Source organism: Echinops telfairi, unplaced genomic scaffold, assembly GCF_000313985.2.
Source record: "Echinops telfairi isolate 266 unplaced genomic scaffold, ASM31398v2 ScPeMD7_7410;HRSCAF=8448, whole genome shotgun sequence".
Taxonomy (NCBI): Eukaryota; Metazoa; Chordata; class Mammalia; order Afrosoricida; family Tenrecidae; genus Echinops; species Echinops telfairi.
The window spans coordinates 5,567,609-5,590,241 of NW_022111310.1; the positions used below are offsets into that span (position 1 = coordinate 5,567,609).

General features: G+C 45.6%; 1 protein-coding gene across 2 annotated transcripts in view; it reads left to right on the plus strand.

The window, feature by feature from the left end:
- Nucleotides 1–22,633, plus strand: part of PLPPR1 (phospholipid phosphatase related 1) — a 124,090-nt gene that overhangs the window by 97,513 nt on the left and 3,944 nt on the right. Inside the window, exons 4-6 of one of the 2 annotated variants that reach the window (XM_004711069.2) lie at nt 5,044–5,294; nt 8,845–9,021; nt 14,469–14,600. In XM_004711069.2, the coding sequence (XP_004711126.2) occupies nt 5,044–5,294; nt 8,845–9,021; nt 14,469–14,600 (560 nt within the window). The remainder of the gene's footprint in view (nt 1–5,043; nt 5,295–8,844; nt 9,022–14,468; nt 14,601–22,633) is intronic. The other variant, XM_045296607.1, reaches the window with a different exon arrangement.

Below are 22,633 nucleotides of genomic sequence, written 5' to 3' on the forward strand. Positions count from 1 at the left end.
ACTGCTTGGGTCGCCGATGCTCTAGAAAGATGGGGTGCACACGGAGTCACAGTGCCCGGCATGCACTACTCTCTCAGAGAGGAATAGCATGTCAGGCTACTCCCCCCAAGGCGCAATTCCTATCCTACCCCCACTTCCTGCCTAGTCATTGTCCAGGTGTGTGTCTCCAAATACCTTTAGAAATATGAGGGCTGAGAAGAGACCGTCCTTGGAAATCTTCACAAATAAAATCAGTCCAATGGAGAGATAGCAGCCTAATTTTCAGAGCATTCAAAATCCTGGATCCTTGAGAGGGTGACCAGACAAGGGGAGAAAGGAACTCTCTCTAGGTAATCTCCGTCCTCTGAACTTGAGTTGTCCAAGGAAGAAAATGTGTGTGTGTGTGTGTGTGTGTGTGTGTGTGTGTGTGTGTGTGTGTGTGTGTGTGTGTAAGAGAGAAATCTACTACAATACACATCTTATTGATAGTGGAAACCCCACAGTGATTCTCCCTTTGAATTGGCATCAGTACTAGTTTCTCTATCCTGAGTATCCATCTTGTTCACTGTTATCGTGTATATTTTAGGGAGCCAATGAGCAATGATCTATCAGAAGTGGTTAGCAAGATGCCATGTTCAGCTGGGCATTATACATTTATAACAACACAGAACATTTGGCCTTCAGTTCCAGGGCGCCTGCCAAGGTCATGGGTTCTTTGAGGTTAGAAAGAATTCAGTCCCTCCCTTGCCCACCCAACAGCTTCTGCAAATTAGTCTTCTACTAGCTGGGTCTGAGTCTCTTAATGGAAGTCTCCTTGTAGAAAGCAACAGCATCCCCCACAGCAAAGAGCTGGTTCGTTGTGGGTTTTCACTAGTTCCCTGTCTGGGTAGCTACTAATCCCGTATCCTGGGATGAGCCCGATTCTCATTAGTCAGTAGACCTTCAGCTGATTACCTGTGGCTTCAAAGACACTCTCGCTGGACTTTCTGAATATATCGGTGCATCTCTTGCCACATTCTTGTTCAGGAAAAAGGGCTGGAGCTGTATTGATTCAGTAGCAGGGACCAAAGCACACCGCTCCACCTCTGTGTTCTAAATTACTAATAATCAAAGATCTTAATCCAAAGATGTCCCATGTAGAGATTAGATGATATAGATCTCTCTTACAAATGCTGAAAAAACATTAGGGACATTTTATCCCCCTTTAACTTGCCTGGCAAGTGTCGATTAGTTCTTGTAGGGCCACGAAGAATAGGCGGAGTCAGGTTTCCATGGGATGGCCATGAACCATGGGCATGGTCAGTAGATGCCAATCTCTTTCTCCTGGCTCCAGGTCTCTTCTAATTCCAGTACTTCTCACCCTTCAGAGAGCCGAGGCTTCACCTCCGGCTGCCTCATAGGATGCCACAATCCAATGTATGAGTCCTGGCAGCTGGTCCTTGGATTCAACGCGATCCTCCCATTGGCCATGACTGATGCCGAGCCCCTGTTGCTCTGGTGCCATCTTGGATGTGAACATGCTCTAAGTGGCTTGCACGTTTCCTGAGCTACACTGTGAAAGGCACAGGGCACTCTTCCAGGGGATTTCCAAAAAAATCATTCTAGAAAGTTCTAGTTCCCAGTCGTGGGAGGTGTTTTTCGCTTGGTTTGTTTTTATATCAGACACGGTGCATGGAAGTGTTTCTTCACTTCTTCCACCTGACCAAGCCGAGCTCTACCTCCTCCTCTGGGAAGGAGAAGGTGGCCAGAGCAACATCACACCATCTGCATCCTCCTCCCTCCTTACGCTGGACTTGAGAAGCCCAGGGGCTCTAGTCCTCCAGGCGGGGGGGCTGGCCTAGCTCTTCCTATCCAAGCTGTCTTTGCAATTCTCGTGTGCATAGTGCAGGTGCCTCAGAAGACTCCGTCTTCCATAAATCCATTCAGAAATGTCCAAGAGAGCCCAGGGCGCCCCGAATGCAACACGCATCTGTGAAACTGTCACCACAGACCATCTGACTGAGGGAATTCAGACCTGACACTCCAGGCAGCCATGTTGAACAGAACGCCTCCTTCAAGGGCCGCCTCACACCGCCAGAGACCATCCTGCTGCTGCTCCTGATTCTGAGGACAAACGTGGCTGTGCTAGTTTTAGCCCCTGAGGCTTGAAGGAGAAATGTCTTTTTAATGCACACCAGGGGCTCCTGGGTTAAGTGACAGAGGGGTGACTCCAGTTTCCTTACAAAAGCCGTGTAGGCACTGGTGCTGGCTGTGAAGGGCTCCTGCCGGCGCTCGGACCTTTGGTTGGTGTGGCCTGCGCCCAGCAAGGCCAGCCCTCAGCCCCGCAGTGCCCTGCAGAAGGGAGAGTCAACGCAGTGGAAGGAGTGTTGGGAAAGCGGCTGCTCCTGAAACCAGCAGAAGCAGCAGCTCTGCTCCAGGGCAGGCAGAGGGAGGAGGAGGAGGAGGGAAAGCCACTTCCAGCACCAGTGTCGCAGCCCCGGGAGAGCTGACCGCCCCAGAAGGGTCGTGAGCACATGGCTGGCCTCTCCCATGGAGCCAAGCCGCTCAGACTCAGAGAGCCTCCTCCTCAGAAAGGACAAGCCCATCCTAATTGGAAGCACTTCTGACCAATGAAACGCCAGAGGGAAAAGGCTGCCAAGGTTCCCTTTTCAAACCATAAATTACCCTCCTTTCCTGAAAAAGTTGGACCGGGCAGAATTACTGCCTCTAGCAAAAGCCAGAGACCTGGCCTTTGAGGACCTTGCTAGAACATGTGAAAAGATTTCCAGCCAATTCAGACTCCCAGCACCAGGAGGTGTGAGGTGTGAAGTGCCCGGATGATCAATGCCTGCTCTCCGAGGTCAGAGACTCTTGAGTGGGACCCTGCTGACGCTATTAAAGGAGCCGGATTGTTGAGATGAAACACATTCTGGCTACACTACAAACAAAAAAAATTATAGTGATCGATAGAAATCAAAATAAAAGCCGGATGAAGGTCTCTGCCAAACGTGCCTTCTCTCCTTCTGTGTCATGATTTAACGTCCGGGTGCTGAAATCAGCACAGTTTATAGCTTCAGGACACTGAATTAAAAAAAATTTTTCCAACTCACTGCCATCAGGTTGAAGCCAACTCATAGCAGCAACCTTATAGCACAGGGCAGAACCTCCCCTGTGAGTTCTGAGACTAACTCTTTTCGGGAGTAGGATGCCCCATCTTTCCCCTGAGGAGCAGCTTCTGGGCTTAAAGTGCTCACCTTGTGGATTGCAGCCCAACTCATAACCACTCTGCCACCAAGACCTTTGAATATGGGGACCAAATAGAGATAGAAAGGTAGTCGAAGCTGTGGCAGACCCTGGGCATCTACCAGGATTGCTGTCCGGGCTTTGAAGAACTGGTTGGGTCTGTTAGTTTGACCCCCCTGTGAGAAGTTGCCTTTCCACCCCAGGTTTACTGAATCAGACTCTACATTTTAACGGGACTGCTCCACCGCCCCCCCGCCCCGCCCCCCTGTGATTCTTATAGTTTCTCGCGTGATTTCTTTGTATGCATGAGACGTGGGCTGGAAATACCACTTCTCAGTGTTGGAAGCCTGGGTTTCCCCTCCCGCTCCCATAATCGAGATGCTCACGGGGAAGGGCTTTGTGTGGAAACCCTTAGCGCTTGGCTCTGCACAGCCTCTCTCGTCACCTGTATCACAGATCATCCGTGGATGGACGGACAGCCTTTGGGTAGCAGCACAGTAAAGCACCCTGTAAGAAATCTCTTCATCCACGATCAAACTTGTTGAGGCAATTGTCTAAGGAACTCGCTCGAGAATAGCTAATAACCAGGAAATAAAGGCTACTCACAGGCCACCCAGCCCCATGGCAGTCACTGTGGTAAACAGAGTAAGGGTCCCTGAAAACAGCATCCACACACGGATCCTCAGAACTTCACATAAGAAAGAGGACTTTTCAGGTTCCTTGAAGGATCTTGGGAAGGGGGTGTGGATTAGCCTGGATTATCCAGGGGCACCCAGTGTAATCATCAAGGTTCTTATAAAAAGGAGTCCGGCAGGGGATGGGACCAGGGAACCAGAGGCCAGAGCAGTACCCCTAAGGGAAGGAGTCCATAAGAATGAGGGCAGCTTTGAGAAGCTGGAAACACTAGGTTCTCCCCTGCTGCCTCCCAATGGAAGGCAGCCCTGTAAATGTCCTTAGAGCATAAACTTGAAACCTATGAGGGACTTTTGACCTCCAGAAATGTTCAGAGGAGACAACGGGGCTGTTTAAAGCCCACACTGGTGATCATTCCGTCCAGCAGCAATAGGCAACTGTGTATATAGTCAACGTTTGCCCGTATCGTCTTTCCTCTCTCCTGTTCCAATATCAGATTGAATCAGGGTTTCAAACATGGTTTGGTTTTGCGTCTCTCTTAGAGACAGCTGCCTAAAAACATCGTTTACTCTCCCCTGCCATGATGCTGTTCATAACTTCTTCTTGAAGTATTTGCATTTCCAGAAAGGACCAGAGAATGTAGGTATTTCCTCTGGAATGAAGGAGAGCCAACGTTGAGCAACTACTAAAATAGGTCTCTTAATCTCATCCCCCAGCCTCTCTGAACGATCCTCCTTCTCCCTCCAACCCACTGCACTTTACAGCTGAAGGTACCAAGGAGCAGAGATGGTAACGAACTGAAACTTCAAGTGAGTCTCCAGCTGGGGACTAGATCATGGGTCCACATGACTCCCCAACTCGGATTATTTACATTAAACCAAGCTGCTTCTAATTTCCTTCTGCTGAATGGTGATGCGCTAGTAGTAGGATTTCTGCATCCGTTTGAAAGAAAAAGGCGGGGGAAGCAGGTACGCCTCATTCAAATAAAATGAGGGCACAAATCACTGGGGACACGACTCTGGATCTTTTTTGATACTTTAGGCAGGCTCACCCCTTGTTCTGCTTGCAGATAATCTAGGGGAGAGGAAGTCTTCCTGGGGGAGAAATCCTGGCTGCCTTACCTGCTTCTTCTAAACCATTTCCTCTCGGGCACAAACCAATCCACAGTGTCTGTCTCCGTCCCTAAACCGTGTTCGTTTCTCCTTCCAGGGGTCTTTGCGTTTGGACTTTTTGCTACTGACATTTTTGTCAACGCCGGGCAAGTGGTCACTGGGCACCTAACGCCGTACTTCCTGACCGTGTGCAAGCCGAACTACACCAGCGCAGACTGCCGGGCGCACCACCAGTTTGTCAACAAGGGCAACATTTGTACTGGGGACCTGGATGTGATCGAGAAGGCTCGGAGGTCCTTTCCGTCCAAACACGCTGCTCTGAGCATCTACTCTGCCTTATACGCCACGGTGAGTGTCTTTCTCCAAGCTGGTGTGTCCTCGGAGCATGGTTCTCCCTGCCCCACCCATCGTTACCTCGCCACACCACTGTGGAGGGTGATCTGATTAAAGCCGGTGTCTCTTGTGTGCTATCGTGCTGTTGCCTATCTCCCCAGTGTCCCCTTACAGCACCCTTTCTTATCAGGATGTTTGTTCTGGAGAGATTCTTTTTAAATCATTTTATTGGGGGTTCGTGCAACTCTTATCACAAGATTTTTATAATCACTCTAGCCAAGGCTCCAAAACTGGGTTCCAGAGAACAGTAAAGGCCGCACAGTCAGAGGTGGCGTCCAAGCGCCTGGCCCCATACCTAGAGTTCTCTCCGCACGGTCAGCACGGCCCTTTGGAGAAGTGTGGGTTGGCTTCAGAACAGCCTGCATTCCTCGCAAGTGTGTTGATGGAGCCCTGCCCCAGCAGCCTGGCAGACCCTGGATGCAGGCCCACCTTTCTTCTCCATCGCTTTGCCAGCGAAGATGAGTGACCTCAGGTGCCCCCAACCCACGTCCTCCTGCTTTTCAAGTCACCCAGCCTTTGCCCGCTCAGACAGCGGTCCTCTCGTTCCAAGCACGTTGCTCAGAGCGTCTGCTCTGCCCACGGGCACCACCCTCTACTGGCACGGTTGGCGCCTGTCCCAGAGCCAGCCCACACCGTGTCTCATCTTAAAATACATGATGAAAACTATGTGCCTTCTGACTTCCCTGCTCTTCGGTTGCATCTCTTTTGGGAAGGGCCTCCTCTTGCCTTTCTCTAATCTACGTGTGCCTCCTCAGATCCCAGGCCGCAGAAGCTTAGAAGAGCCGAAGAGCTCCACAATTAAGTGCGTTGTTAATGTGCCTTTAGCTGCACAGTAACGACTGCTGGTCAAAATGCCTCCTCTTCTGACTCGAACGCATTTGATATTCAGGATAGGATTAATGATTCCCAATGAAAGTCGGGGAGGGAGAGGGCACAGGCAAGGCCCCCCTCAAACTGTCCGTTCTTCAGGAGGTCCGGAGCGTGACCATGTGTGCCCTACCTCCCCTGAGAGTACCAGCAGGCATCGCGTCCCGCATCTGAAGCAAGACCCCTGAGTACGTGAGAGAGGTTTCCAAAAGTCCGAGGGAAAATGGAGTTGAAGTATTGTGGGACTTTCCCCATGAACTTTCTGCAGCTCTCACATAGTCAGGGAGAGCAGGGATGCGGCTACAAGCGGGTCTATTTAGTAGATCTTCAAACTCTGGGTTGAATGTCCTCTAAGAAACCCTGGGAGCAACGGGGCCTCTGTGTTCCATTGACCGAATCTCATCCATAAGATCAATTTGTCAACCACCAACGATCCACTATCAGTCATCCTAGTTAGTCCTTGTAGATCTGCTCTTCAGTGGATGTGCGACGGCAATGATTCCATCTGCCCGTGTGATGGAAACATGTGGACACAAACAATTTTTAATATGCCTCCATTTAAAAGGAGGCCAACTGGTGCTTGGTCAGAATTCTATTCCCCCACCCCCTCCTGAAAATCTATGCCAGCTATTTATTCTTTAAACAAAGACAGCTCACTGAGGCCTACAGCATATTTCTAATATTTAATATTCATTTATCTTGAATTATCTGGAACCTAAATTGTATACAGAATCTTTTCATGTTTATCAAAATCAAGTCACTGTGGCATGGAATTAATGTATAGAGCACCACTGTAAAAATAAATGTTATTCATAATAGATTACTGTCTTACCAAATCAAGCCATAAACTCTTAGGGGGAAGTCCATTACAGTCCATTCACGCAGTAGATTCTTTTCTATTACATGGTTTCAAAGATGCAAATAAAATCCACTTCAGATTTTCACCAAACAGAACACAGAATTGGACAAACCTTGATAACAGGATTCCAATGTTAGATTTTCTGAACCTTTAGAGCAGTGGTCCTCAGCCTTCCGAGTACGGTGACCATTGCACACAGTTCCTCATGTGGTGGTGACTCCCAACCATCCAATTATTTCCGTTGCTACTTCATCACTGTCATTTTGCTACTGTGATGAATCAGATGACCCCTGTGAAAGGGTCGTTCAATCCCCAAAGGGGTCGCGACCCGCAGGTTGAGAACTGCTGCTCTATTGCACCTTAAACACTTCAAGTCTTTCCTCAGTGTTAGTTGATCCTTTGAGGAATACTAACCAAAGACGTGTGACCTTAATGATGGGTTGCAATCTTGTTGAAAAGTCTTAAAAGTTTATGATTAGAAAACAACATAAACCATTACTGTCGAGTAGATTCTGATTCATAGCAGCCCTACAGGACACAGAAGAAAGATTAATTCTCTAAGGGAGCGAAAGCCTCATCTTTTTCCTACCGAGCAACTGGGAGATCCAAATTGTGGGCCTTGCTGTTAGCTTCCAACTTCTAAACCACTACATCACCAGGACTCTGTCGAAGACAATAGAGGAGCATAAAATAGTAATGTTAAATATAAAGACTTTTAATAATTTTCAATATTTCCGACCTGTATCTGATATGCTGGAACTTGTGTAGCTTTGAGCTAACCACAGTTTTTATAGGGCAGCTATCTGTTCAAGGAGAACCCTCTCGTTGCATGCTTAGACTCACACCAATGTGACAGCATCACGCTGTGGAAATAATCATCTCCATTGCATATTGTCATGTTTATCTATTTGCATATTTATGTGCTCATGCCATGCACACACTCTGCCATTGACTTTAATTGTAAGGATTAACATATCCCAGGGTTCTAAACTGCACACATGTGAAGGTTTGCTGGTTCAGCCACGCCCTCTAGTGGTGTGTGTTTGTGTGGATCCATCACCATGCACATCTTCCTAATTCTAGGGCACCATGGATACATTTTATAATATAGGCAGTGAAATTTGGGAGAATGAAAGAACAGCTGAAGTCCCAGGTGTCAAAATTTGCCCCATTCTTTTATCAGTTCAAGTCTTCCCAACCTATTTTTACCTATTGGTAAACAGTAGAAGCCTAACACTCTGAAGTGTTTGGTATGCTGGCTGGAAGGTTCTGTGTCAGTCAATCCACTCAGTCCACTTTGGAATGGATTGACTGGTTGCCATGAGTCAGCATCAACTTGACAGTGGAGGGTTTTAAGAGTGGAAACTCTGCGCGGCATCTGCACAACACACAAACTGAACTGCGTGGTTGCTCACCTGCCTGTGGTTCACTACCAGATCCATTCTCCTAGAAGGTTTAATTGGAATGTGAGAAATCTGGTCTGGCGGTTGTAACACCCCAGTGATTCTTGAAGTTGTGACATAAAGATATCATGCTCTTCATCTGCACATAGCCATTCCCCCTGCCCTCTGTCCATGTGCCCATTGAAAGACAAAGACATTGAGTGACATGCCTGTTCATTGCTCTGACTGCACTGATTTCCTCCCCTATGTTTCTACGAAGTTCAGCAGAGGTGGTCCAGGAAAACCAGCCGGTGTGGCTGTTTGGGTGGGCCTGGTGTCTGTGTGCGCAGCGCTCTGGGAGGCTGCCTGCTCATTCCCAGCTTCTGTCTCATTCCAGATGTACATCACAAGCACAATCAAGACGAAGAGCAGTCGACTGGCCAAGCCCGTGCTGTGCCTCGGGACCCTCTGCACAGCCTTCCTTGCAGGCCTCAACCGGGTTTCTGAATATCGGAACCACTGCTCCGACGTGATCGCAGGCTTCATACTGGGCACCGCTGTGGCCCTGTTCCTGGTATGTTCCCTGTCCCCTCTTTCTACCTCTTGCCCATAGTGCCCTCTGGAAGGCTACCTAAGGTCATGAGACGGCCATGCAAGTCAGTTTCCAGACTTCTTTTTGGAGTCTAGGAAGCTTAGTGGTGTAATGGATTATGCATTTGGTGGGAGGTGTGTGTAATCACAGGGCCAGCCGTTCAAAACCACCACTGCTCCCTGGGAGACAGATACTTTTGGTCCCATAAAGATTTACAGCTTCAAAAACCCACCAAGGCAGGTCTGCCCTGTCCTATAGGATTGCTATGCGCCCCGATAGGCTCATTATCAGTAAGTGTTTGGTTTGATGGGTTTTGCTGGTTGCATTTTGTTTTGTTTTGTTTTTGTCTAAATCCACATTGTTCTTGTCCCAAACTTGTGAATTGCAAATATTGTCCGAAGATGAATGCAAATGCTCCTGCAAGAGTGATCTCTGAAGCACCGTTTCTATCGGAAATAGGATCGCAACCCCCTCTGGCGGTCAGGGAAAGGATTACTCCGGAAGGACAGCTTGCTCCGCTTCCTTCAACACTTGGGAAACGAGTGTTTGGTGAACCTGAAAACCAGTGTTCTCTAACTATGCTACAAGTACTTGGAGTGTGGCCTGGCCTCAGTTTGCGAGAAGACCAGAAAGAGCCCTGGCAGATGCATGGAGCCTGTTTTCCAAGCTCTGGAGAAATTCAGCTCTGACCACAGATTTGCATATCCCATTAAGAAAAACAAACAAACAAATTAAAGCATGTAGCTAACCACCCCCACACTCCTTAGAAGGCCAGTCACTATCGAGATGTGCCTATGGGTCTTATCTTAGCCACAAGTGCCTTCTCAACTATATTTAGTCATCTTCCTGGGCAAGAGTCTTCATTGATAGTTTTTCCATAGCCTTACAATTCAGTCTAATAAATGGGGCTGGGGGTGTGGTCATAAATCTCTTGATCTGTGCTGGATTATAAAACAAGGTTTGCTTTTAAAAAATATATAACTTTATTACAGAATAATAAGCATACAATAAATGGCATGTAAAGCAGACAGTAGATAAATATTGACATGAATACACCTATGACAGCCTCTACCCAAGTCCTCCCTCAATGCAAGAATACTTTGTTCTAATAACCTGGCATTCTGTGAAGCTCACCTTCCCGAAGATGAAGACAAAATCACTGAAGACAAAATGGGTGCATAAATAAATGTGGTGAAGAAAGCAGATGGTGCCTGGCTATTACAAGATATAGCATCTGGGGTCTTAAAGGCTTGAAGTTTAAAAAAAATGGCCATCTAACAGTGAAGCAGCAAAGCCCACATGGAAGAAGCACACTAACCTGTGTGACGACGAGGTATTGACAGTATCAAGCATCAAAAGACCGGAAACAAACAATTATATCAGTGCGATGAGGGAGGCTAGAGTGCAGACCCAAAGCCCATCTGTAGACAATTGGACATCCCCTCACAGAAGGGTCACAAGGAAGGGACGAGTCAACCAGGGTGCAGTATAGCACCGACAAAACGCAAGCATTCCTCTAGTTCAGTGGTTCTCAATGTTCCTAATGCCATGACCCTTTAATACAGTTCCTCGTGTTGTGGTGACACCCCAACCATAAAATTATTTTCATTGCTACTTCATCACTGTAATTTTGCTATTGTAATGAATTGGGTGACCCCTGTGAAAGGGTCATTTGACTCCCAAAGGGGTCACAACCCACAGGTTGAGAACCGCTGTTCTAGTTCTTTACTGTTTCCTCCCCCCACCCACTCCCCCACTATCATGACCCCAGTTCCGCCTTACAAATCTGGCTAGACCAGCGCATGTACGCTGGTACAGAGAAGCACTTTCGACACATTGAATCCAGGACGGATAAAGCCCTCAGGAACAGGAATGGGAGTAGCGATAACAAGGGGGAAGGGGAAGGTGGGGGGAGAGAGAGGGGGAAACGACTGCAATGACCAACCTATAACACTCCCCCCTCCCCCGGGGGATGAACAACAGAAACATGGGTGAAGGGAGAGGATAGATGGTGTAAGACATGAAAATAATAATAATTTGTTAAGGGTTCACTGGCAGGGGGGTGGGGGGTGGAGAGGATCTGATACCAAAGACTCAAGGAGAAAGAAAATGTTTTGAAAAGGATGATGGCAACATACATACAAATGTGCTTGATACAACTGATGTATGGATTGTTACAAGAATTGTAAGATAAAATGGGATTTATAAATCCCAATAAATTCTATAAATCCCAATAAAATAGGATTTATAGAAAAGAAAAAAAGTCTGCCCACGCACCCTCATCACAACCCAGAGAGTGAGCCCTTCCATTGCGCGCCTGCAGGCCTTCCCTGACCCACACAGCTCCATGATCACTTGTCACGATTTGCTGTTTCTATAATTTGAGATAAATGTATCTGTAGTATTACCTAATTTCCCCCTTGTCTCTCACACCCAGCTTCATTATTTTGAGATTCTTCCATTCTGTAGCATGTGTTAATAGCTCATTCCTTTTCATCGGTGTGTGGGATTCCATTAGGATCATTTCCAAACAGGAGAAAATTATCCTGTTTCTTTCTTTCTTTTTTTTGTCCCAAAACCATTTTATTGGGAGTTAATACAGATATTGTATCATTCCATAGTTCAGTCACATCAAGCAGTATTGTTCAATTGCTACCACAATTGGTTTCAAACCATTCTTTTCCTTCCTGAACTCCTTGATATCAGTTCCCTTTACCGACTCCACCACCACCACTACTGTACCACCCCCACCCCCCCCAGGAACCTGACTGTATTCGCTGTTCCTATGGGTTCATGGGTTCACATACTGAAGAACAGAAAAACATGCAACAAAAACTCAAAAACCCCCCCATGACATAACACATCTGGAATAAACCCCAATATGAATCATCAAAACCACAACAAATCTGAAAATGTGGAAAACCAGATCAGGTCTAATGTGCATCGGAGGGGGCTCGACTGACGAGGTTGGACCCGTTCCAGGCAGGTTTGTCCTTTTGATCTTCTGTAGTCGTCTCTCCAATGCCCTCTGCTTAGTGCCCGCTTCCCTCCCATCCCTCTATGATGGACAGAGAGAAATCACCGGAGGCTATTTCCCATGGAGATCCCACAAATGTCTCTTGGGCTCCCACTGTCATCCATCGCCTTCTGCAAACCAGAACCTCACGATGTACGCTCTGGCACTCTTCCTTCAAGTTCGGATTATATGATTTACAATCCTTACAGTGACTGAAGATTGCATCTCTTTAGGACCCAGTGAAAGATGAAAGGCATAAATGCAGATTCTCTAAGTCAAGTTGCAGGAAAGGTGGTGCCCAAATGGCCTGGAGGTGTTAACAGTCTCCCCCAAAATGCTTTTCAGTAGCGGGAACAAGTACAGGTGATTTCAACAGAGGAGAAAGGTTTCGAAATGAGATCCTCGTGCTAGGGTAACCTTTGGATTTGTGTGTTTATTGAACCCAATGACGTACTAGTTGGTCTGTTTTTGCCTCCTTTATGTGATTTCCCCATTGAGGTCAAATTGTGTTTTCTACAATGGCATTTCTATCAAGGTCAGAGCAGTTGAATCCCTCCATTGAGAAACTGGTTATGTCATCTTAGAGTGGACTTTCACGTGCATGTGCATGTGGACATCCCACATCTACATGCCCGCTCCCCGTGAGGAAGGAAGACTTGAGGGAAGGGTATCGTGGAAAACACTGGAGGTTCCAGAGCAGACACGTGGAGAGGAGACAGCAGAAGAGAGAAGACCAACGTGTGAGAGCGAAGAGTAGTTGTCTTACTTGTGTTCATTGTTTTACCTGTGTGCGTACGATGAAGATGAAGGCAAGGGAAAGCACAAGGAATTGTTTGCTGAACAATTACCATACACCCTATGCTTCATGTGTGTATCAAATCATGAGTTTCGCGGACAACTTGGGCAACATTCTTTTGTTTCAATAGTTGTGAGACATAATTCACACATCATCTACTTCCATAGCTCACTTGTATTTTAAAACAGTTGTATATACATCACCACAATCCATTCTACTACATCCTCCCACCTCCCGTCTTATTTTTAGTAACATTCTTAAAAATCATTTTTTTGGAGGCTGGTACAACCCTTACCACAATCCATCCATCCATCCATCCATCCATCCATCCATTCATCCATCCATCCATCCATTGTGTCAAGCACATTTGTACATTTGTTGCATCCCCATTCCATTCTTACCCTCCTCTAACAGCTAGAGAAAAGAAGGCTCAAGAGGCACTTGCTCAATGGCCACTCAACCAGTTGGTCATGGGTCTGCCTGGCTCTCTCCATTTCCCGAGTTCCTATACTTTCCACTTTGTCCATTTCCTATACGAAGGAGGCTTAGGCAGAGCCAAACACTGCTTTTTGCTTAAATGTGCTGCTAGGTGACAGGAAAAATGTATCTGGGAAAATGTTGGCTCAAAGATGTGACAGAGGCAGTAGACACGAGGATGTGGAAGCAAGTGGGAGAGTGTGGAAAGGGGCGGATAAACTCTGCATAGGCAAAGCCTGCAGAGAAGGTCTTGCAAATGGTCATCTCTGCTGGGGGGCCTCCAAAGGACATTAAGGAGCTAGTGATGGGGGAGTTCTGAAATGGAGACACTAGAAGAGAGCTGCCACCGAGGCGTTTTTGAGTCTGACAAAGCAGCTACCTGCTGATAACCCAGGAGCATGAACATTTCCAGTCGGGGTTGTCAGGTAGCTAACCTGGATGGATTACTCCCTATGTGTGTGGCTCTCGTTCAGTGGCAAATGGCAGTGTCAGAGCTGGGGGCTCTCGTGCGCAAATCTCTGGAGCTCCTTGGGCAGGTTATCTTGGCTCTCTGGTCCTCCTCATCTAAGCTGGAGTAGCGCCCTTGTCAGATGGCTGGGTGGGTTAATTCAGCACAGCGCCAAATGCACAGTAACCATAAGATAAATAAATAGCTACTCAAAACTTGCTTCCAACTGACAGCAGCCCTCTAGGACAAAGCAGACGTTTCCAAGACTGTAATTCTTTACAAGAATAGAAAACCTCATCTTTTTCCCTCAGAGCAGCTGGTGGGTTCAAACCACTGATACTGTGCTTAGCTCCATGCACAGTCCACTGCATCACCAGAGCTCAGGCAGTTGATATGCATGGTGTTTAAGTGTTACAAGCTATTACTCTTCCTACTTTATAGGTGCACTGATTATCTCCAACTGTCTGGCAATTCCATAGATGTCTACCAACACCCCCACCCCCAAACATAGTTAGAATGTTCCTCGAAGACACCCTATATTATGCCCAAGATATTCCCTACCCACACAAAAGCCACAAAAAAACCAAAATCACTATGGCAACAGTATTTACTGGGCAAGTCCTGCCATCAGAAATGGCTAGGTGGTGCTGGCTGCAGTCTGACGCCAATCTCTCTTTCCCCTCATCCTGCAGGGAATGTGTGTGGTCCATAACTTTAAAGGAACGCAAGGATCTTCTTCCAAAGCCAAATCTGAGGATCCCCGTGGAGTGCCCCTAATGGCTTTCCCGAGGATAGAAAGCCCACTGGAAACCCTAAGTGCACAGGTATAGTAACATCATTTAGCAACCTAAACAAGCTCACACTTGTAACATTGGGTGGTCGACAAATCAGTCCCTTTACTAGAAGCAAGCTTTCACAGAATCCACCCAGGATGAATACAAAGCTGATCCCTTGGGAAAGTGTCCTCCTTGCTCCCCTCAGGTCTGCATTCACGCTTGAAGCTCTCAGTGGCATCCGACTTAGCTGCCCAGTGCTCCAGGACACATTGACCTCTGATGTAACACTCTCAGACATTTGGCCCAATCACGTGGGTGGTTTGCAAACTTTGCTTGTTGCCTAGGACAATCTCTGGAAGGAGAAGGTTGACTGTACACAGTGATAGAGGTAAACTGGACACATGAACAAGGGGCTCGTATCCAAGAGTCCTTTGGGGTCTGCCTTGATGATGCTTGCAATCACAAATTCAACACAGAGATCCTTGACGGATCACTTATTATACAGCAGGGCCGTGTTTCCCACTAGGGAAACAGAATAATTAGACAGTCCTTTGAGTGCTTGCGCTCCCATAAACCAGAGGCTCGGGAAAGGTGAATATACGTGAGTAAATATATGTCATACTGAGTCGAAGTCCACCAGCCAACATCTGTGAAAACAAAAATAAAGTTCTAACTGATGAAACAGGTCAAACTACGAAGAACACTTGCCAACTCCAGCACCAAAAACAAGCCAAACTCACTGCCAACTGGTTGATTCCAGCTCACAGCAGTGAGCTGCTAACCACAAGCCATGAGTTCAAAGCCACCAGTCGCTTCTCAAGAGAAAGATGATGCTTTCTACTCCTCTAAAGAGTTGCCGGCTCCGAACCCCTGGGGGTAGTTTGACCCGCTCTACCAGATCGCGGTGGGTCAGAACCAACTCCATGGCAGTGAGTTGGAGTGGGAGTTCATAGCAATGTAGCAAAAAATAAGACTTTTCTATATTTACAAGTTTTTTAATTATCGATTTTCTCTCAGAGACATGCTACGCTATATCCTTTTATCTTTATTGAAGTATTTCCAATTTTAGTAATGAACCAGGAAAGAACAATTATTTCCGTTTTAGGAAAAAATACTTGGGTCTCTCCATTAAGCCCAACCAAAAGGCAAATTCACTACCACGGAGTCGATTCTGACTCCTGGCAACCCTACAGGGCAGGGTAGAACTTGCCCCCTGTGGGGATCTGAAACTAACTCTTTTTTTTTTTAATTTAATCATTTCATTGGGAGCTCTTGCAGATATTATAAAAATCAATAATTCAAGTAGATCAAGCATAATTGTAAAATTGCTGCTACCATCGGTTTCAAAACAACTTCCTTCTTCTTGACTTTTTGATATGGGCTCCCCTTTATCCCTTCCCTCCTCCACCCTCCCCTCCAGGAACCCTTATTATTATAGTGTATATGATGTATATAATTATATATATATATATATATATAATTTGCCATGTCTTACACCATCCAGTGTATCCACTCACCTACAGTTCTGTTATCCGCTCCCCTCAAGTGGGGCTATACAGTCATCGTTGCTATCGGTTCCCCCTCCCCACCCACCCCCATATTCCTGTGTGTTTCCTCAGGGAATCATTACTCCCATTACTATTTCTGAAGGGTTTATATATCTTGGAGTGCATGCATCAAACAATATTAACTATGCAAATGAACATATGCAGCTCTAACAAGATTAATGAGGTAAAATTAAGACCATAATAGTTAGGGGAGGAAATAGTAAAGAACCAGAGGAGAGGTACGTGTTTCATCAGTGCTGTACTGCACCCTTGACATATCATCCCTTTCATGTGGCCTTTGCGTGAGGGACTGTCGGGTGGGTTTTGGGTCTCCACTTTGTCTACACTCATGTCAAGGTGATCACTTGTTTTTGAATTTCTGATACCTATTCCCATCGACACCTCATGATCTCACAGGCTGGTGTGCTTCTTCCATGTGGGCTTTGTTGCTTCCCTGCTAGAGGGCTGCTTGTTTCACTTTAAGCCTTTAAGACCCCAGACGCTATATCTTTTGATAGATAGGCACCATCAGCTTTCTTGACCTCTTTTGCGTATGTACCCATTTTGTCTTCAGCAATCATGTCAGGACAGTGAATGTCATACTTGCCACATTATTAGAACAAACCATTCTTATACTGAGGTAAGATTTAATAGAGCCCAAAGTCCATCTGCTTCCTTCTGTGTGTGTGTACATATATACATATACACACACATAGACAAATGCACTTTATATCTTTACTTATATACCTAGCTATATTTTACTTATATACATAATTTTTACTTTCTTGTTCATTTCTCATTTTCTTTTTTCTTCCCTCCTGCCCCACTATTGTGTTTACCCATCGTTCACCTCTCAGTAATTTCTCTCAGATACATTTCAATTAACCAAACACAATCGACACTACACCCTCCTCACCATCAATTTTAGATCCCTTGCTATTCTCCTGTCCCTGTAGGTATTGGCTCATTGCTCCCCTTCACTCCCCTCTGCTTCCATGCCCCCCTGAACCATCAGTCCCATTGCTGTCTCCTTGGGATTGCTTATCCAACCTATCTTATATAGGTAGACACCAAAAGGGAAAAAAGAGAGAGAGACCACACAAATAGTTCCAAGTCTAACTGTGGCCTGACCCAGAGTAGCTGAGTATCCCTCTGTTAAGTATAGAGCAGGCCCTGATATAATCCATCAGTCCAATAATCCCCTGACCTGCTTACCTGACTGCACTTGCACCCTTTGACTCCCCAACCTTTGTGCCCGAGGGGGCGCGCCTTCAAAAGCCCACATTGCTCTTCCTGCAGTCGGGTGGAGTGTTATCATGCCCCGCCCCCCACCACATTGCACCTTTAGGCTTTCAGGGTGGCCCCTCGTGAATCTCCTCCAGCCAGTTCAGATGAGGTGCCAAGCGCTGCCGCCCCCACCCCACCCCCGAGTCAGAAGTATTCCTCAGGGACTTCGTGACTTTGTCCCCATTGCTGGGCTGTTGTCTTCCCATCTGGGTTTGTCCCCATGTGGTGGGTCAGACAGGCCACGCTCCATGAACTGTACCTTCAGTGCTGTCCACTGTAGCTGTCTATGGAGGGGACTGTAACTCTTTACAGGAGTAGAAAACCTCAACTTTCTCCCAAGGAATGTCCTGTGGTTTCAAACTGCTAACCTTGGGGTTAACATCCCAATGCAGAACCCCTATGCCACCAGGGCCCCTCCATTAAGCCCATTGCTATATATTTTTGTTGTTTTATTTCCACTAACCTGTATTAAAGTGAATGTTTTAACTTTTTCTAATTAGAAATAAAGTACTGGAAAAAAAACGATTTAATAAGTAACCAGCCCATGACTGCTGTTTGCATGATGTGGTGAGACGATGTCTCAATAAGAATCCCCCCTCCCCCTCAGTTTTTCTCCCTAATCGACCGTGTGCCGGTGACCAGTGAACTCAGAATTGTTTTTCTCTATTTATAAGATGAAATCATGGAAGAAAAAGCCAAAATTTTAAAGCAGACATTGGAATTTCTCCAGTGTTATTCTGCCTCTCTGTTCACATATATACAAATGTAACACCCTCGTATGTAGGAAGATCTCAGATGAATGTAGGCAGATCGCAAAATGGATTTTGCCCCAACATCCTACTGTAAGAATGCCCCTTCTCATTTATGCTCCAGGATCATCCTCCAGCCGAAGTGTCTCCAAAATCCCTTCTCTCTCCCCAAGTCAGAGCCCTTCATTGTTGACGGGGCCAAGAAAGACCCAGATCATATTTAGGGGATTTTCCTTCATTTGAAAAGAGAATGCCAAAACAAGGTTCCAGAAGCTACTGTTCATAAGATAGAGGATAATAGGGATGTCTACCCCCATGTGTATGTCTGTGAATGTAAGCAAGGCCTTCAAAAGTTCATGGGAAAATTCCCATACCTTTAAATTCGACCTAGGTGCATGCACACCTGTATAAGCATATGCATGTTTATATATGTGTGTAGATGCAAACACAAGGGGGTGTCAAAAACTTCATGGAAAAATCCCACTACCTTTTCATTCCACTTTTCCCACAAACTTTTGAAGCCCCATCGTGTGTGCATGTGTGTGGATGTCATTGTTTTTGTTGTTAGTGGATAATGCGTTGACCCTGACTCAGGATGACCTGTGTGTGCAGGGCAGAATGACTCCATCAGGGTTCCAAGGCTGTGACTTCTCAAAAGCAGGACATCTTGCCTCCTTTCAGAGAAGGTCAAGCTGTCAACCTTTGGCTGGTCGTCAAGTGTTTAACCCTTTGCACCATCTAGGTACTCCTATATAGGTGTGTGTGTGTGTACATATAGATGTATATGAGAGTGCTTCTAAAAGTTCATTAAAATGTACATCTTTTTCATTTCATCCTTCCACCAACTTTTCGAAGTACTCTCCTATAAAATTTGTTCACAACCGCAGTCCCTGAACTTCTTTTAATCTCTCAGTGTGACCATATAGGTGCGTGTCAGTTAACGTCCACATTGTGTTCTATGAAATAAAGCAAATAAGGGATTTGCACATTGTGTATCTACCATATTAACAAACACCACGTGGGAGCCTGCTTCCAATTCTCCGCTTTGCTGCCACGGCTGCTGCTCAAGCAGCAAGGCCAGCGGAAGTGGCGGTGGCAGTGGCTCTGGGGAGAAAGCTAGTTCAAAGGGAGATGACCCGGCCTGCCTGCTGGACAAAGTCCAGGAGGCCACAGCCAGAGCCATGTTCCCTGCCTGCAGTTCACCTGTGATCCACTGTTGCAAGAGTCTGCATGTGGGGTCTTTAAAAATATTTAAAAAGGTAAGCTGTTTTATCTCTTAAAAAAAAAAAAAGCAAAAACGTATGGGATGGCACAGACTTGAACAAGGCATACCTCGGTGGGCAATCACCTCGTTAATATGGTAGTTAATGAGGTATTTCCTGATTACCAGGTGTGTCCTAACCAGAGTTGACCAAAGAAACAAATCCAGTAATACTCATGTTTGTACGAAAAAGAGAACCAATACTAAGGGCTCAATAGAAAGTAAATGTCTAGAAAAGAACGAAGGCAACATATGTACAAACTCAATTGATGTATGGATTGTGATAACAGTGGTACGAGCCCCCAATAAAATTATTTTTAAAAAGCAACAACAAAAAGAGCTTTATATCAAGAAGGCAGCCTAGCCCTGTCCATCTCGTCCATGAGTCCGATATTCGTCCATAAGTCCCTAATGGGACTCACAGAGCTCAGGGTACTGTAGGTTCCATTTTATAAATAGAAACATATGTTAAAATATCTTCCCAAGATCACCCATTTTTGTTATCTTGGGATGTTAAATTACCTTTTTACCACTTGCTAATAAATGGGATGTTATAAATGATCAAACTATTGATCAAATAACTTTTCATTTTTTTATTTCTATTTTAATTCATAATTTTATTGGGGGATCTTACAGCTTGTAACAATCCATACATCAATTGTATGAAGCACATTTGTACATATATTGCCATCAACATTTCCCAAACATTTTTTTCTAATTGAGCCTTTGGTATCAGCTCTTTTTTCCCCTCCCCGCCCCACCTTCCCACCCTCATGAACCCTTGATAACTTATAAATTATTTTTATTTTCATACTTTACACTGTCTGCTGTCTCCCTTAACAACAACATTTTAAAGAAAGAAGAAATCATAAATTGAAATTTTTTTCACATGATAACAAGAAATGTTTGAAACGCAAGTTATGGCCTCAGTTTCTACAAATATGGCAAACTCCAAAGAAAGTTGCTATAGAGTTGATGCCAACTCATAACAACCCTATACAGGGTTTCTGAAGAGCCTTGAAAAATATCCAACATCCAGTTTCTAAAATATGTAACCGAGCTCTCAAGAGTATAATGTAAGTCCGAGAGGAATCAGGAAACCAAAAGAATCCGTTGGGATTGGTTAGAGCATCTCCAAAGCTCTTCCAATGCTCCGTGGTCCCAGAAAATGAGGCTTTAAGGAGGGTGGGAGAGAGAGGAGGGGATGAGAAGGAAATATTTGGAACAAAGATTCTTGCATAAATCAAGTGGTCCCAGAGGTTTCCGGTCAAAGAATCTACTAGAACAGTAATAGCAATGACAACAAAGGGATCCACAAGGAACCTTGTCTGTCTTGACTCAGCTCCAGATAGACAGTTCCTCTGAGAAACCACAGCTGCCTAAACAGCCCTATAGAATTTAGGGTTAGTTGAGGGGGCCAACCCCAATCTCAACCACTTGAACAGCCCCCCCCCACACACACACAAAAGAATTCACTTCAGAGGACAGCACTGAAGCTACAGCTCAGGTAGAGGGACACATCTGATCAGAGCACACAGGAGAGAGAGTGAAACGCTTCCTGGCCCACCACGCCCCGAGGATGATACTTCTGCTCAGAGCAGCCAATGCACAGAGAGGACCATAGAGCCGGCCCCACCATGAGACACGACGTCCCTCGCTGACCCATAGTATTTCGAGGGACAACACTGGAGGCACAGTGTGGGAATTGTGCCTGATCTGACCCCACCACACCAGGGCAAAACACTAAGGGCGTGCAACAGAGCAGCAAGGGGAGCAAAGCAATGAAGTCCCCAGGGAATACCAAAAGTAGACTTTGAGGCCAGAGCGTGGTACCCAATCAGACTGGACTGGAAAAAAACACTCCTAAAGGTCAGCAAACAGACCTTGAATTATTTATAGGCTTTTCTTTTTTTTTTTTTTGTCATTGGTTTTTGTTGTTGTTGTTTTCATTTCTTTTGTTGTTTTGTCATGCTGTCTTGTTTTTGTGCTTATTATTGTCTTTGAAGCTCTATCTAGATAAGATAGACTTGGATAAACAATCCAGAGGAGAAAACAACGGGACCGAACGGGGGACATGGGAGAGGGGGAGGCAGGGAAAGGAACAAGGAAACAAGTGATCTAAAGTCAATGGCAAGGGGGTGCTTGGGATGCCTGGTAGGACTTGATCAAGGGCAATGTAACTGAGAGGAATTACTGAAACCCAAATGAAGGCTGAGCATGATAGTGGGACAAGGGGAAAGTAAAAGGAAATAGAGGAAAGAACTAGGAGGAGAGGGGCCTTTTTAGAGGTCTAAATACAGGTATGTGCATATGTAAATATATTTATATATAATGATAGGGAAATAGATCTGTATACATATATTTATAGGCTTAGTATTAAGGTAACAGACGGTCATTGGGCTTCTACTCAAGTACTCCCTCAAAGCAAGAACACTTTGTTCTAATAACCTGGCATGCCGTGATGCTCACCTTCCCAATAGGATCACTGAAGACAAAATGTGTGCATAAGCAAATGTGGTGAAGAAAGCTGATGGTGCCAGCTATCAACAGATATAGCATCTGGGGTCTTAAAGGCTTAACGTTACACAAGCGGTCATCTAGTTCAGAAGCAACAAAGTTCACATGGAAGAAGCACACCAGCCTGTGTGATCATGAGGTGTCCATAGGATCAGGTACCAGGCATCAAAGACCCAGAACTAAAAATCATATCAATGTGAATGAGGGGGAGTGCAGAGCGGAGACCCAAAGTCTTATCTGTAGACTTTGGACATCCTCTTATAGAAGGCTCACAGGAAGAGATGAGCCTATGAGGGTGCAGTATAGCATTGTTGAAACATACAACTTTCCTCTAGTTCAGCGATTCTCAACCTGTGGGTCATGACCCTTCCACAGGGGTCGCCTAAGACCATCAAAAAACACATATTTCCAATGGCCTTAGGAACTGAGACACCATGCCCACATACCTACATGAAGACTGTTACCCATGCTACCCCATGCTTCCAGACAGAATTTCATTTATTTGTCATTAGAAATAAATAGTTCACTAATATATGATTACATATTGTTTTGTGATTAATCACTATATTTTAATTATATTCAATTTGTAGCAATGAAAATAGATCCTGCATATCAGATATTTACATTATGATTGATAACAGTAGCAGAATGACAGTTATGAAGTAGCAACAGAAATAATTTTATGCTTGGGAGTCACCACAACATGAGGAACTGTATTAA